At 33.3% G+C, this 16,595-nt stretch overlaps 1 protein-coding gene across 49 annotated transcripts in view; it reads right to left on the bottom strand.

Moving 5' to 3' along the window:
* Positions 1-16,595, bottom strand: part of RIMS1 (regulating synaptic membrane exocytosis 1) — a 460,984-nt gene that overhangs the window by 117,090 nt on the left and 327,299 nt on the right. For 24 of the 49 annotated variants that reach the window (XM_029943499.1, XM_029943502.1, XM_029943512.1 and 21 more), the window contains one exon: positions 13,753-13,842. The exons of 13 other annotated variants lie outside the window; for them this stretch is intronic. In XM_029943499.1, coding sequence (XP_029799359.1) covers positions 13,753-13,842 — 90 coding nt within the window. Of the gene's footprint in view, positions 1-5,083; positions 5,168-13,752; positions 13,843-16,595 lie in introns of all 49 variants that reach the window. 12 more of the 49 variants (XM_029943495.1, XM_029943497.1, XM_029943511.1 and 9 more) reach the window with 1 other exon arrangement.

The raw sequence follows: 16,595 nt of genomic DNA, 5'->3' as shown, positions 1-16,595 counted from the left end.
AATGTAGTCTTCAAGAGACACTAGAATTCAGCTAGTCCATCTACAACTACCCAAATTTAGAGATGAGGAAACAGAGTCCCATAAGATTTAAGTGACATATCCAGACAACAGGGACTTTAATAAGTTGGTGCGGACACCACCATCATGTCCTGACGTCCTTAGGTTCTCTGCCCATTCTGCCATCCAGTGGCTTGCGTGATGTTTACTGGAGGGGCCCCTGGCGGGAAGTGAACATAGTCACAGCACTTCTATCATGACTTACTTATTTGGGGTTTTAACAAGCTTTTTTGTTCTCTTAAAAGTTTTTATCATTATTTAATTGTTCATAAAGAACCTTTCCTTGGTTTACACATGCAAGAATCAGAAATATTGAGCTTTCTCTGCCCTTCACAACTTAATAGTTGTATGGTTTTGTTCCTATAATTCTTAGGTAAGGCACAAGTGGAATTCTTTAAAAGTTATAAGGCTACATTCAAATGTAAAGTATAATAACAATTATTTTATTATTAAGTCAAAAAATAATGATCAGAAAAGTGGATATGTCCCCAATTCAATCTAATTTCTTGAAGCTCCATTTTTATTGTTCCATTAATTTAAATGTGAAGATTCATAAAATGTACTAATGAAGAGAGGTAATTGTTAAAATCGGTTTTGGTGCTTTTTTCCTTTCCTCTACTAAACTCTATTAGAGTAATTCCCCCAAAGGCACTGGTAAAAGCAGCTTTTCTGAAGCTATTCCAATTCTATTGAAGTCTAAAATTAATGTTAATAAAGTAGTAATACTATAAAGGTATTTTATAATAAAATGAAAATATAGTATGTTGTGTTTGGGGGGAAATGTAACAAAAATCTACCACATAATGTTTTAATTTAATTAGAATTAACATGGATATCATGAGTAAATATCTGTATATATGCTAAATACCCAGATGGCTTAATGTTGAATGCAAATCTCTATCATCTTCTGTCTTAAAAATATTATATTTAAATAGAATTGACCTAAATAAGAAATGTTCACATGCAGCTAAGATAGATGCATGCAATTAAGATGCATGTACATTTTTATAGCATTGATATTTACTTATATGACTATAGCCATTAAATTTACAGACGTAAGTATTTTAGTGAATGAGTATATTTCAGTCATTCAAATAAAGACATTTTTGTAAAGCACAGATAACGAAAGATGTTATGAAACAAATAAAAATGGTAAGTAATGTACTGAATTTATAAATGGTTCTACATTAACCCGGCATTACTGTGGCAACTGCCCTGAATTCTGGAATTAAAAAAAATGATTTCTTTATTCCAGAAATATTTTTAATGAAGAAAGAAGATTCATTCAGTTTGAATCAAAAGAAACCATGTGACACTTTTGGTCAAAGATTCTAATAGGCAAGTAGCTGCTACTAAGTGACAGTTGTGGGAGACTATACAAAAAAGATTATTTGCAAAAGAAAAAGGAACTACTTTAGCAACTTAGAAATTAATCTTAAACACAGCAGGATGCTTTACTTGTTTCAATACTTTACTTGTTTCCAATAATTTAAAGTCCTGGAAAATAGGGTCATTTATTTCATGAAATATTTTTAGTATCAATGTAAGTTATACACCTTTAAAAATCCTTAAAGATACCATGTATAATGATGCAAAAATATTCTTAATTCACGTTAGAATTACTACCTTCAAGTTAATAAATGGTTAAAATACATGTCAAAATGTACCAAAAAGGATATATTGCATTTTCCTGAAAAAGTATTTATAACAAGAATGAAGTAGAAGTGGTCAATACTAATTATGATTATTTATACTAGTCTTTCACATTTAAGAATGATTGATTCAACTGTGAGCATTAAACTCAGAGCCTTGATACTTCAGCGGTGTATTAGAGTGCATTTTTTCTAACTTGTAAAGCAAAAAATTTTAATTGGTTTGAAGCCATAAGTAGATGCAAATTTTATTAAGATTCATAAACAGAAATACATATATACAGGTTCATAAAAGTTACTTTTTAGATATTACAATGATGCCATTTACAAAGATATTTTGTTATTGGAGTGATTCTTTTTTAAATATCAATATTTTTAGTAATACAACCACAAGGAAATTTTCTCTACAATTTTACAGTCAGAACCATTCCCTGGGATTCCAAATCTATGTATTTTCTTCTCATCACTGTTTTAATATTTTACAACCTCTAGGAAATTTTTCTAGATCTAGAAAATCCTACTTCCATATTAATTACAAATAAATTTTTGACATAGCCTGAGATGACATCAAGACTGTTTGAAACTGAAATTAAATTGTGGGAAAAGGATACATTAAAGTTGTGTGTGTGCATGCCTGTGCACAGGCATCTACATCTACTTTATGCTGTAAGAAATAAGGGGGCAACTAAATGCTTTCCAATTTACTAGGGAATTGTCTTAAGCACAGCTTTTTTATTCTGCTGTTTTGAAAATAAACAAATATCACCCTGATACACGACATCCAAAGGCTGATTATATAAACTGTTGCTGATTTTAGAATACTCCTCCATGACCATCAACCCCCTTCCCCTTCCCCCCCTCCCCCTTCAGCCCTCAGTTTGTTTTCAGTATTCAAGAGTCTCTCATGATTTGCCTCCCTCCCTCTCCCTGACTCTTTTTCCCCCTTCCCCTCCCAATGGTCCTCTGTTAGGTTTCTTCATTTAGACCTAGAATACTTTCCTAGTTACCAGTGACCTGGGGCAAAAGTCATCTGATGCCCAAATCATTATGAGCATTCACTATCTCCAAATTTGATGTTATGTTTACTCATTTGGAAATTAGTAGAAAATTCTAAATAAGTGAGCAAATCTGATAAGAGGTAAGATGCAAGAGTTAAGTTTGCTAACTGACTGGCATGGTTATCTATAAATTTAGTGTCTGTTGATTTAGCTATTTCTCTATCATTTTTATGGGTACATATTCCTATATTTTAATAACAGTTTATTGTAAATAACTTTCTATTCCCTACAATGACAAACCATAATATCTAGCCATTTAAAATATATTTCTTTTGGTAGAACATGGATCTTATTTACAAACAAGTCATAATAAAAAATGTATATTCAGAATCATGGTTTAGTAAAAGTTTCCATAATAATCTCATCTAAAATGACCATTTCCATTCTTAAAATCTGCCCAAGTAGTTATATATAGAATCTATTAAATCAAATAACATAATTAATTCATATGTCATTAAATGAACAACTAATTTTCATCTTGTGTATATAAGAACTGAAACTAGTATTTGGATTTACATTTTTCTTAATCTATATCCTGATAAACTTACATTTATATTCATTTTAAAGACCATTATACTTAATTGTCCTATAGTCAAACAGTCATTACATATTATGAAATCCACTGATTCATTTTCTTAGGAATAAATTCAAAGGCTTTCCAGAAATGTGTTTTATAAAAGGAAATTCTAAGTTCCTTTTCTTTTCTTATACATGCTGTGATGCTAGCCAAAAGAATAGTGTGCATATAACAGGGCACAATATCTGTTCAATGAATGAGTAGTAATATGGATATAAGCTCTGATTTAATTTATATGATTATTTTATATCCTTTTTGAAAATACTTTAAATTTACAATAATTTTTAGACTGGGGATTTTACTAATTTTTCTACTCTCAGAAATTCTATCCTAGAAACCAGACAGTAGCAGAAGAAATTAGTTTTAAATTTCAAAGACATAAGCCATATTAAAAGGTAAATTTCTTAAGGATTAAAACATGATAAAATATTCCTTTTTTTTGATGCTTTATTTATTTTTGATACAGAAGAGACAGAGCATGAGAGGGGGAGGGTCAGAGAGAGAGGGAGACACAGAATCTGAAACAGGCTCCAGGCTCTGAGCTGTCAGCACAGAGCCTGATGCGGGGCTCAAACCCACGAATGTGAGATCTGACCTGAGCCGAAGTCGGAGGCTTAACCGACTGAGCCACCCAGGCGCCCCAAAACATGATAAAATATTCTTAAAAGTCTTTATAAACTACTAGTGTGTGGTCCTTTCCAACATTTGTAAAATGACTTAATTTTTTCTGAGTGACAGGGTTTAGTTTTTCTTTCAAACTGAAATCCTGAAGATATTTGGACTATTTAGTTACTGAAAAAAAATATAACTCTTAACTAAGACTACAATTACTGTGATATCTCCAAACAAATAAACAAAAGGAATCTCTTGTATATGCTTATATGACTCACTGTTCTGTTTTTTAGCTACCAAATAAACATATCTACTTAATAAATATTACCAATGTGTTGGCTGAATTTCTACTTAAACTGAATTTCTACTTAAACTAGAAGAGAAGCATCCCCAACACCCGATAACCTTTTGTAACCAGTCTGAAAAATATACTTGAAGATAAGGACTATATATAACAAATACCATAAAACAGGAGAACCGGGTTAACTACAAAGGAGAAAGGTAACAACGCATTTCTGACATTTCAGCATGAAGTAAATTCAAGGCACCAATGTTATTTTTAAAAACCTACCTTGTAGACTGGCTCTAGCCCTTGACAATATTTTGTTTAAAAACACAATATTCATATGATATATAAGAACCCATTATTCTACTTTCAATCAGACATTTTTAATGTACCTCCAAACCTAAACTTCATTATTAACAAGTTTATGTAGTAAAAAAGCAAGACAACTGAGATTAAACCACCAACCAATATAAAAAAAAGTCTCTGTCACAGATTTTAATCTATTTTAAAGTACCTGAAAACTTGTATTTATTCATGAATGTTTAAGCAAAAACAATTATTTAAATATGTTTCTAGAAAATCAAAACACTGAAACAAACGCCAACTTAGAACTCTTCCACTGGATCTGGCTTACTTTGTTTAAGTTAGGGCATTTGCACGCCACTCTCATTTCAGGAAACACTCTGAGGTGTGTTATTAGATAGAGATGGATATGCAACATATGTGGTTCTAGCTCCCAAAAGGAAATATATCACAACCCACATTCCTCTTGGTCATCCTTCACTTGGTGGCCTAGAAGCCTGTTGAAGCCACTTGTCTGTGAGGAGGAGTTGGCTAGTACCTGTCATTCTCCGGAGATGCATGCTGGATTTGAATCCTGGGGCTAGGAGGTCGTCTCCTATCTAGGGAGGGGGACCATCTACCCCTGTTTGCCCAATGAACAAGACAGGAAAAAACAGGACATTTAGTAACTTCCAACATAAAAGAATTTATGGAACAACAGGACTGGAAAAGCACCGCAAAAAGGCAAAGTGTAGCTTCTTTGCTCCACAATTTGCTCTTGATTTTGATAAGTCTTGGAAAGGTAAATTATAATGTTGTAAGAAAATAAATCTTGTTACCCTATAAGTGAATAGAGAAGCAATTTGGGAAAATGTTTGAAATCTATTATGTGTAACTGTATTCTTTTAAACTATGCTTGTGTGTGTTTACATATCTGCACACACATCCACACACACAGATCCAACTTTAAGTTAAAAAGATGTGCCCTGAAGAACTTGGCATACGTTCGAATAAAAGAGGTTTAATAAGCTGCCAATACTTAGTTGATACTGGGTGTTGAAATTACTTAAGTGACAATGATGAGGTGTGTGAATTTAATACAAAGCAGAAACACAGTTTAAGTGAAAAAAAGAAAAAAATGTTCTTTAGTATAGAAACAATGACGTAAAGAAATAATTTGTAGGAAGGCTAACCAGGGAAATTTTAACAAATTTTCGTGGGGAAAACCATAGCACTAGTTACTGAAATTTAAAGATTGTGAGTATAAAACCCTGAGGGATAACAGTGGGAAATACAGATAAATGTCATGGTACAATGGCATTACCTATAAAAACATTCTGCAAATCTTTTTTGCAAAAGTATCTCCCAGTAGATTAAACAGTTGTTTTTTTTTTCTGTATTTATAATAATACCTTTTTTTGTGATTAACAGTTAAATGAAAGTCTGAATATTGGTTCATTCTTTGTTACACTATCTTGAGATTCTGTCTGTGTATAATCACGAATTACAAACACCTACTTGAAAACTGAAAAGAGGCAATAAGGGACGGAGCAGGCCAGATTTGGAAATTTTTACATATTAGGCATGAGCACTTTAAAAGGATAATTTCTCTAGATATTGGCTTCTTTTTATGCAACAAGGGATAACTGAATGATATTTAAGGAGTCACCTAGATAAAAGATTTTATAATTATCCAAAGTAGAGTGGTTCTAATGCTTACAAAACATATATCGCCATTTCATTTGGCTTATTGGATTTATTAGATAATTGGGACGAAAACAGCAAAGGGCTGTCAACATGTGACCAGGAGACCTGAGATCAGCAGGCACTCGATTCTGGAAGCCCTCTGGAAGCCTGGGCTTAATCAATAAGCCTTAGAAAAACAAGTTTGTCATGATTCAAGAAGGGCTTTGAGGAAGCTGAGAAGCAAATAAAGATACTCAATAGCAGAATTTGGGCAGAAGAGAAAACCGTGCCATGTACTCTTAAGTGTGTTACATGTTTGTGAAATTAAAAATACTATACATTATTATAATAATTTTAGATTATTTAGTTGGTGAATCCAGTCCAAAAGCTTTAAAATGCACTTCACTTTACTGGCTTTTGTTCTGCAGAAACAATAAGGAAAAATATTTCTAAAATAACTGAAATCATAACCGCCCTGTCTTCTACATGAAGCTGTACTCAGTCATGTTAAAACTTCAGGTGCCAGAAGTTTTTACAGTATTTAGAAACACAAAAATATGGCTAATGTGTTTTCTGTAAAGTGATACATAATGTTAACTTGACAACCTTGCTTCTTGAGGCAAAATTCCAGTCCTTGTGTTTATTTAAACAAAAAAGTAAAGAAAAATGCTGTAATTATGAAACATGCAGTGAAAAGCTATGAGGAGAAAGTGTACATTTGAAACAAGCAACTGTGAATGCAAGCTATTAAAGGTAATTCTCGACAAAATATTTAGCATAATACATGGATTATCTGTACACTCAAAGTCCTTCTGATTATGCTGATATATGGTATCACTATAATAAAACCCATTTGCTTTTCCATCATATATTTAAGATGAGGCAAGATCAATTTATGCTCAATTTTTGTCCAAAGGCTAGATATTACATGTTTTAAAAGAACACATTTGTGAGTTTCAAATATACTAGGTTATTTTACATGCTTTTAAATTGTGTGCAACTTCTTTCTCTCCTATTACGCAGAAGAAAAGGCCAAGATTTTAATCTGTAGTCCCTTGTTATTTTGCCAAACCACAGGGTTCGACTTCCATTTTCATCTTGAATGGTAGCACGCAGGCTATAGTGCAGCTAGTTATGAAACTCCTTTTCTTGATATCTCTTTCCAAAATAGCTTGCCTGCAAGTTACAATGGTTACTTACAGTATTTGCACTTTAACATCAGGTATCCTAAATTCATTAATTCAGGAACCTCTATTTGTTGGAAGCTTATCCTTTTCACTGAGATCACAGTAGAAAAAAGGTCACTCTGATGGTTAAGGGATTGAAAAAACAGGCTGTGAGCTCTTTACATAAAGAATTGTAGTGTTTTTTGGTTGAGTTTTGACAGTTATATAAACTATGCCCTACAAAGAATAAGTAGTCAATTTATATTTGTGAATATCCAAGTAGATAGTAAGTTAATACAGGTAAGAAACAATGAGAGCCGAAAGTAACAGATTACCAGTGGTGAGGGGACCCACTGATGAGATATAAAGGAATTAGAATGGACAGGTCTTGATATGCAATTAAATGGATTTTTCCATTCATGTCTTTTTCCCCCAGCAATGATATACTGTAAAACAAATGTGTATGTGTTTAAATGTGCAACTAATATTTAATGCTTGCATATGTACACATCTCTCAAAGGCACATAACTCTTGGCAGAATATGGAAAAGCAGCTTAATTATCTAAAAGAGAAATTATATGGAAATGTAAACCAGTCACTCCATAAATAGCACAAGAAATATCTGTGAATTGGGGTGCCTGGATGGCTCAGTGGGTTAGGTATCTGACTGAACTTGCAGTTCATGAGTTCGAGCACTGCGTTGGACAGTGCTGACAGCTCTGACCTTGGAGCCTGCTTCTGTATCTCCCTCTTTCTCTGCCCCTCCCTGGCTCACTTTCTGTCTGCCTCTCAAAAATAAACATTAAAAAGTGTAAAGGAGTCTGTGAATTACTGTAATATTAGAACCTAAATATGAACAAATGAGACAAATGATTGATTATATAGTATGTGTTTTTATTGTCTAATTCCACTATTTATTTTAGTCCTTTAAAAAAAATGTATGATGGGGTACACCTGGCGGGCTCAGTCAGAAGAGCATGTGACTCTTCATCTCAGGGTTTTGAATTCGAGCCCCACATTGGGTATAGAGATTACTTAAAAAGAAAATGCTTAAAATGGGTGATGAGTATTAAGGAGGGCACTTGTGATGAACACTGTTGTTATATCATGTGATAAGTCACTAAATTCTACTCCTGAAACTAATATTACACTGTTGTGTACTATTACGTAACCGGAATTTAAATAAAAACTTGAAATAAGAATACATGAAAAAACCCTCATTTCCCCAATATTGTTTTAAAGTAAAATTAATACAAATACTTATACTTTTTTTCATTTTAATTCAATGTCCGTTTATTTATTTTAATTCAATTTACAGTTGTTAAGTTTTAGGTAGGTACCTCCTTTTCCTTAGGCCTCATGTTTCCATGTGGAGGGAAATTTATTCAAGCAACACTCCTGGTGTCTTTCTACCCTTTGCCTTAATTTACCCCAAGAAAGGAAGACTGGCTTAAAAGGTCAGTGACTATGTTAAAGGACCAGGCACAGGTAACTTAATCCTTTCTGGATTACTTACGTCTCCAAATCAAGCTGCCTACAAACTCTACAGGACACAAACCTACGAAGCAGCTGTTAAGATGTGAAGACTGGGCTTGAACCTTTTTTTTTTTTTTTAATGAGTTTATTTTTTGAGAGACAGCACGAGCAGGGGAGAGTCAGAGAGAGAGGGAGACACAGAATCTGAAGACAGGCCCCAGGCTCTGAGCTAGCTGTCAGCCCAGAGCCTGATGCGGGGCTTGAACCCACAAATCATGAGATCATGACCTGAGCTGAAGTCGGACTGAGCCACCTAGGCACTCCTGAACCTGTCTTATGGTTCTTTGAATCTGGCTGATTCTAGGGTGGGTTATTAACAAGCTTATAGACCTAAAGTTACAGTTTCTAAACTTGTTCGTTGTATTTATGGTGATAATTAGATCTCCCTTCTTCTAACTCTTGGGTCTAGCTCACAATTAGACCCAAATTTGGGAGCAGAAAATAGTGTATATTTTTTAATTTCCCCAAACTTCCAAATTGAGCATTTACTGAGTAAAAAATAATAATGCTGTCACAAGAGATGGCAAGGACAAATAAGATAGGATCCCTGTCCTCCAGGAATACAATATAGCAAAAGAAGTGTTTTAATAGAAATATATAATGTTATGTGGGCTCAGAAAAGAAAGTAAATAATTCTGACTGCCAAAAGGGAAAGGGGTAGTATAAATGGGTTTTATAAAAGCTATGATTATTAGACTTAAGTTTTTGAAGAATGACTAAAATTTTTAACCAGACAACAAAGGAAAAATGACATTTTAATTTTAATGGATAGAAAACTTGAGACAAAAAGGAATAAATACCATAAATAAATCTCACAAAAAAATGGGGCAAGAGTGACAAGGGAAGGGCTATAATATATTTCAATATAATGAAGGTAAGGAATCTGTTTGGGAGATTCTGAAAAGAGCCTTGATAAGATTTACTGATTCACAATGTGAAGGAGCAGGAAAAATGCTTCCAGATAGTGTGCTCTGTTACATGTCAAAGCCATCCTAATAAGAGGAAAATTTAGGAAGAGAAAGTGTTTTGCTATAAAAGGATGTAAGGGGAGCGGCACTTGGCTGAGTCGGTTAAGTGTCTAACTCTTGGTTTCAGCTCAGGTCATGATCTCATGACTCATGGGTTCGAGCCCCACATTGGGCTCTGTGCTGACAGTGCAGAGACAGCTTGGGATTCTCTCTCTCTCTGTCTCTCTCTCTGTCTCTCTCCCACTTGTGCTGTCTCTGTTTCTCTCAAAATAAATAAATAAACTTAAATTAAAAAAAAAAAGAAAGGATGTAAGGGGAGATAATGAATTTAATTTAGACATTTTGATGTACACAAATGGCAACTTTTAGAAATTTAGACCCAGCACTCAAGGGAAAGTTCTGGCCTGGTCAATTTCAGTGGCGTGTTGTCTTCATATATATTACTTAGAATGAAAATCTTTGATAGAAATATAATTTCAGGGACAGAATGAGTGGGGCAAAAGAAAACTGAAGATGGGAGCCAGGAGAACACCGATCCATGTGGGGTCGGATGGGAAGAGGAGACTGTGTCATAACTGAGGCCAAAGAAAGAAAATCTGTGGAAGGTACTGAATACAAGAGAAGGTCAAGTGACTGGGTGGTTAATGCAACACATTGCAAGATGCTTCTGGAAAATTAGGGAGCCAGTGTAGTTCATAGAGGAATTTCAGCATAGTGGCAGAGCCATGGTAAGGGGTAGAAGTCAGGCTGTAGGATTTACTAGGAAGTTAAAAAATGGAGGTAGTAAGTATAGACTACCATTTCATGAGCCTTCAGAAAGGCTGTGAAGGGTCAAGAAAGAAGATAAAACATCCCAGAAAAGTAACTGTTCTCCAGTAGCTCTAAAAATAAATGCTTCTGAACATTTAAGTAATTATTTGTTTTAAAATCTGGGAAACAAAAGATTAATGGCAGGCCTATAACTTACTCATTCCCAAACAAGGAACAAGGAGGAATTAATGACCTTAAATAGACCCTGAATAAAGATGAAGGAAAAGTGAAACTGCCTTAACTAAACTTCCTTATAAATATTCAGTGGTATTTGCTAATGAAAAGATAAGAGTGTCCTGTATTAGACATCTTTAGTAGGAAATAATTAGTCTTTCTAGACTTATTGTCATTTTAATTTCTTGAGCATGACTAGATTGAGCAACAGGGTAATCCATAATTATTTTTGTTATTTGTGTAATCAACAGAATACATAATGAAGACACTCAAAAACTGAAATGGCTTCCTTTGCAAACAGTGCTTCTGCATGCATTAGTTAGCCTGGGACAAACCATCCTAATTAAAGGAGAAAAAATGGATCCGGTGGTTTGGGACTCCTTCAAGAAAACAGTAGGTCACCAGTGCCTGGTGCTCCTTTATCTGTGAATCATAGTGAACTACGGTGTTGGATATGGAGTCTGCTTTGAGAGTTTCATTCTTTGCATTGACACAATACTTCATTTGTTTTAAAAGTGAGTGAAAATACTTCAAAAAAGGGCACTGAGTTGGTATAACTGAACACAAACATTCATCAAAATAGTTTAGAACTGGCAACTTGTTTAGTTCATGAGGCTGTGGAAATTCGTTACTATCTTAAGTATATGAAATTATGTTTAAAAATTGTTCTCTAACATTTTATCTACTATATACAAACTATGCATTAATATAAATTAGTAACCTGAAAAGCCCTCTAAACCTCTCTATTCCTACTTCTGCATATCCTGTCTAGGAACTTTAGCTGCATTTTCCAAAGAGAACAAAGTCACCACTGTTGATACTATGATGTTCTGCCTCAAAGTTGCTTATAGGCATGTGCACAAAAGGGCATTTCAAGTCCTTATCCTCCAAACCAGTAATAATCTATAACTTCTGTAATTTTCTTGATGAAACCTACCTCACTTCATTTTCTTCTTGGCAATAAAGTTGACTGCAATAAATTAAAGATCATTGATAATACCAATTCCTGCCCCTCAGTCTCCTTTCATTTTTTTAATGAAAAAAATTCTTTGTATACAATATATAGTGAATAGATTTCAATCATATATTTCTTCTATCAAAAGTAAGTACACTCACTTAGACTTCACTGTGACTGGTACATTAAGTTGGCCAGAATATTTGTCTACAGGCTGATCTATTTTAAGGGTATCATCTGAGAGGTTAAATACCCAGTATATGGATTTGTGAACCCTATGTCTTTAGTGCAAGAAGGGAACACATGATAGATAGGCTTCAGCATAAGAATAAACCTGTGGTATCTAATACAATAGCCACAGCCGTTCAGTGTCTACTAAGCACTATGAAAATAGGGATGCAAAATATCTATACTTTTTAATTGATTATATGTCAAAATGATATGTCAGACTGGGTTAAAGTGTTAAAATCAACTTCATCTTTTTAACATGGTAACCAGAAAATTTTAAATTATAAACTTGGCTTGGGTTATATTTGTATTAGCTAGCACCTATATATTGTTATGGTATTGTTGTAGTCAGAATATTTTACTGACTTGAGCATTTCTATCTTATTTTAATAACAAACAGAAACATATAAGGAAATAAAAATAAAAAATATAAAAAAATTTTTCTTGCTACTCTTGTACTTTCTTTTTTCTTGGGGGAAGAAGTAATATATAACAAAAAGGGGAAAATGGAACAATTTCAGCTGTGATTTAGAAGAGCCGATAGGCATTTCAACTAAAATTTCTATTTATAAATATAAAAAAATACAACCTACAAATGAGTCTCTATTGTTTTCTATTACAAAATATACAAATACAAAAGAATTAAAAATAAAAAAGTAAAGTTCTCAGTAGAATGTTATGACAACAGTAAAAAAAAAGGTGTGTGTGTGTGTGTATACCTGTACCTATTATTCAAGTCCAGAAATCAACAGCTCATAAATAAATAAATTCAGTCTAGAGAGATTGCTAAAGAAAAGCTTTAAGCAGCCTCTAAAGAAGAGATTTGAGTTACATGTTAGCAACACGAAACATTTTTTTCTTCAGGATTTGTAAAGAGGGATTAAACAAATCTCCAGTGACTGAGTTCTATCTGAAAAGAAGTAACAATTACATCCAAGACTATCAATGATAACCAAGTTTACTGAGCTAGAAAGTTCCACTAGAATGGAAAATAAGCTGCTCAAAATTAAGAGGCATTGTAATACAAAAACACTGAATACATCTGAATTATAATCAGAATTATTTATTAATCAATCAATTAAAAGTGTTAAGCAAAACTTTGTGTGTGTGTTGTGCATTTATTTTGTAAGGCATCACAAGATCTAAGATAAACATACCAGTTTTTGTTGTGAAAATACAACTTACTGCAAAACATGATCTATATCAAAGAGTAGGTTGACTAAACAGTGAATACAAATTCAAATGGGAAGTTTTCTACCTAAATGGAATTCTTACTTTAAGTTTGTGGAAGATTGCTGACACCTACAAATGCTATTTATCATTGGAACTAGTAGGAAAGTGATCCTCCCCCTCAGATAACTCACTGGACCTTATCCCATTATCAGCATACCGAAGGCTCCCTGAGTAGTGTGTAAATAAAACCACTGAACAGCAACAGAAGGGGGAAAGCAGCAGCCAGAAGCAGTTACAAATTACATCACACCATTTGCAACAACATTCATGGAAATATGTGTATGTGTGCCCTCGGGCTGACCCACATACACATATCTCTAGGTAGACGTGTATAATGGGGGGGGGAATGGAGACAGGTAGCAAAGTGAACATGAATGAATAAACCTGTGAGACTCACATGAAACAAAACGAAGTGATTGAAAAAAACCACTAGTACAAATGATAGGAAATTAAGAAAGTCTTTATTTTATACCTTTCTCGTTCTGGTGAATGCAAACTAGTATCTGGTCTCAAGCAGTTGGTACTAGCACTCCTAGCCCTGTCAAGGGAGGGCTGCAGTTCACTAGTGCCAGTGCATTGCATCCAGTGGTAGAAGAGAAAGACAAAGGAAACAAAGAAAGGAAGACCATGTTAGAGAGTAAAGCATAAAATAATGTCCCCTCTACATAAAATGTAGAATCACTGTGATTCAGTTCATAAGGGTGTGAGAGAGCTGACAGGATGGCAGTGCAAAATTTTGTTTAGAAAATGAAACTAAACAAAGATTATGCTTGAATTAGGTTGCATAATTTTTTTAAAAGGGTCTCAGACTGGAAAAAAATGAGACTAAAATCACACCTTCTTATGAAAAAAACTGGATACAAAAAGCACTAAAACAAAATGCCTAAAACTTCATTACCAATAACAGATGCCACACCAAAACAAAATGAAGGACATCAGAGGAGAAAAAATTTACAACTTGACTATTTTGGGTTACAAGAGTAGACAAGGGAAGTGGAAGGCACGACTTCCAAATGTTCTTACCTAACCAATATTTCATCAGTAAATCTCAACACTCTGGTGTTAAAGCATTCATGATGAAGGGGAAAGTCCTGTCTAGTCACTGACTTGGCTTTGGTATGTGCAGGCAGAATTGACCTTCACAAATTAAAATCATTCAAAAATAAAATAATATAAAATTAATTTTAATTAAAATCAACAAGCAAAACAACATAAATGACAAGACAACTAGAATTCTGGTATTTGAGTAATTCAATTTCATTTAGAGAAGTAATCTAGAATTAATGAATTTTATAATTAATTAAAGTTATTTTTAGATATCATTCATTTAATGTTTCTCTGCATATAATTACTTTCAAGAAGAAATGGTAGTGCTTTATTAGAATTTAAATTTGTTATTTTTAGTAGGCAAGGGATTCAGGATTAGTTTATAACTGGGACTCACTGTCATGACTCTTACCTGTAAATATTCCAGTGAGAACCATTCTCTAATAAAGGCATCTTAGGCGGTAATGTTTTATAGTGCCTACCAAAATGTCTGGAACGTGGTCACACAAACACACAGAAAACAGAAAAATATACGTGAAGCAAATTTTATGAAGACACAAAAACATAGGAGGCCTATAAAGCTAAAACCAAAGATGCATTTTTTTTCAGAACAACCACAATACTTATTTGAAGGTAGAAGAATTATTAATATATGGAATCATGGAATCATAGACATTTGTTTTCATAATTAAGATAAAGGCTCAAAATTATAATTTAATTGCTTTAATTTGAAAAATATATGCTAGCAAACCCCTGTGAGTTAATCAATATTTAAATATACTCTTCAATCCTTGATTTAATATTATACCTGCTTCTATGGAAGTAAACAACTCATAGTTAAATGTACTAACCAAATAATTTATGTAATTTGGGAATTAAAATGTGACTGAGAGAGTTAACATTCTAGTAATTAGCAAAGTGCTGAGCAGCATGGCAGGAACTAAGCTGGTCACAGCACCGGACTACAGAAAGGGACGGCATGACCAACACATCAGGTGACAGCAGTGGAGGAAATCCTTCCCATTTATCGGCTTCTGAATCCAAATCCAACCACAGGTTGCCAATCACTGGAAATCAAATGGGATGGGCAAAAGACATAGATGAGGATATGGATTTTGATTTGGCAGAAAATGGCAGAACAAAGCCCAACTTCATCTGAATACTTTTAAGATCTATGGGGGTCTGTACTACACCAAGAGCAAACTAGTTCCAGTTAATTAATTTTTTTGATAATTTAATAATGTTCTGACAAATGTAAATGCTGATTATGAAAGTCCCTAGTCTATTTCAACCTAGATTAAAATACAATAAATAAGCACCTCACTGGCTTACTCATATTTATAGTACGGCCAAATCAAAGGAAATGCCTTAAAGCTTCAGTTTAAAAATATATTAGAGTACCATATTTGAACACTAATTGAAGACAGATTTTACTGAAACTAAGGATTCTGTTTCACAGACAATAGAGTCTTCTTTTCAACTCCTAACCTTAGCAAATTATCATTAATAACAGGTTGCTATATAACTTTTTAAAGCAACCAGTTCAAAAGGTATTATTCAGGAACATTCTAACAAGGGTTAACAAAGAAAGTGAAACAGAATGGAAAATAGCCTAATATTTATTTATCGTATAAAGGTCTAAATCCTGCCTTAGCTTTGCCACTTAATGATGGACAGCTATTGAATTTTCTGTAGAACATTACTTTCTTAGGTTGTGTTTTTATGAGAAAATTGTTTAATGGTTAAGTAAATAAATATTATTATAAATGCTAAATTATAATAAGTTATAAATATAATCATTTGATATTATATATTAATTATAAAAGTAAATAGCAGAAAATGAATTAAACAACATGAGACAGATTTCTTTAGTATATGACTAACTTACTGTGCATCTTAAATCAGTAGAGAGGGATTGTAATTTGCAAAGTTTCCAAAATCTGTTTGACTTGCAAACTGTTTTATTGGCACAGCACCAACTCCTCAGAATCTAATTTTGGAAAAACTAGTTTGGTGGAAAATGTCAATAGACCTGGTTTTGAATCATTGCTCTGTTACTTATAAAATTAAACTTTCTCAGGATCTTTCCTCATCTGTAAAATTAGGATAATAACCTTCATATCATATAATTACTCCCAGGAAATTGAGATAAAGCATATTAATGATAACATTATGCTTGGTAGCCAATGAATTTTATTTTCCTTATTTGCTAGAAAATAGCAAATTCTCAAATTTTATTCATACTTCAAAGTACATATGATTGTACAA

This window comes from Suricata suricatta, chromosome 7, assembly GCF_006229205.1.
Source record: "Suricata suricatta isolate VVHF042 chromosome 7, meerkat_22Aug2017_6uvM2_HiC, whole genome shotgun sequence".
Classification (NCBI taxonomy): Eukaryota; Metazoa; Chordata; class Mammalia; order Carnivora; family Herpestidae; genus Suricata; species Suricata suricatta.
The sequence above is the reverse complement of the archived record's forward strand: the minus strand, read 5'-3'. Positions and strand labels throughout refer to the sequence as shown.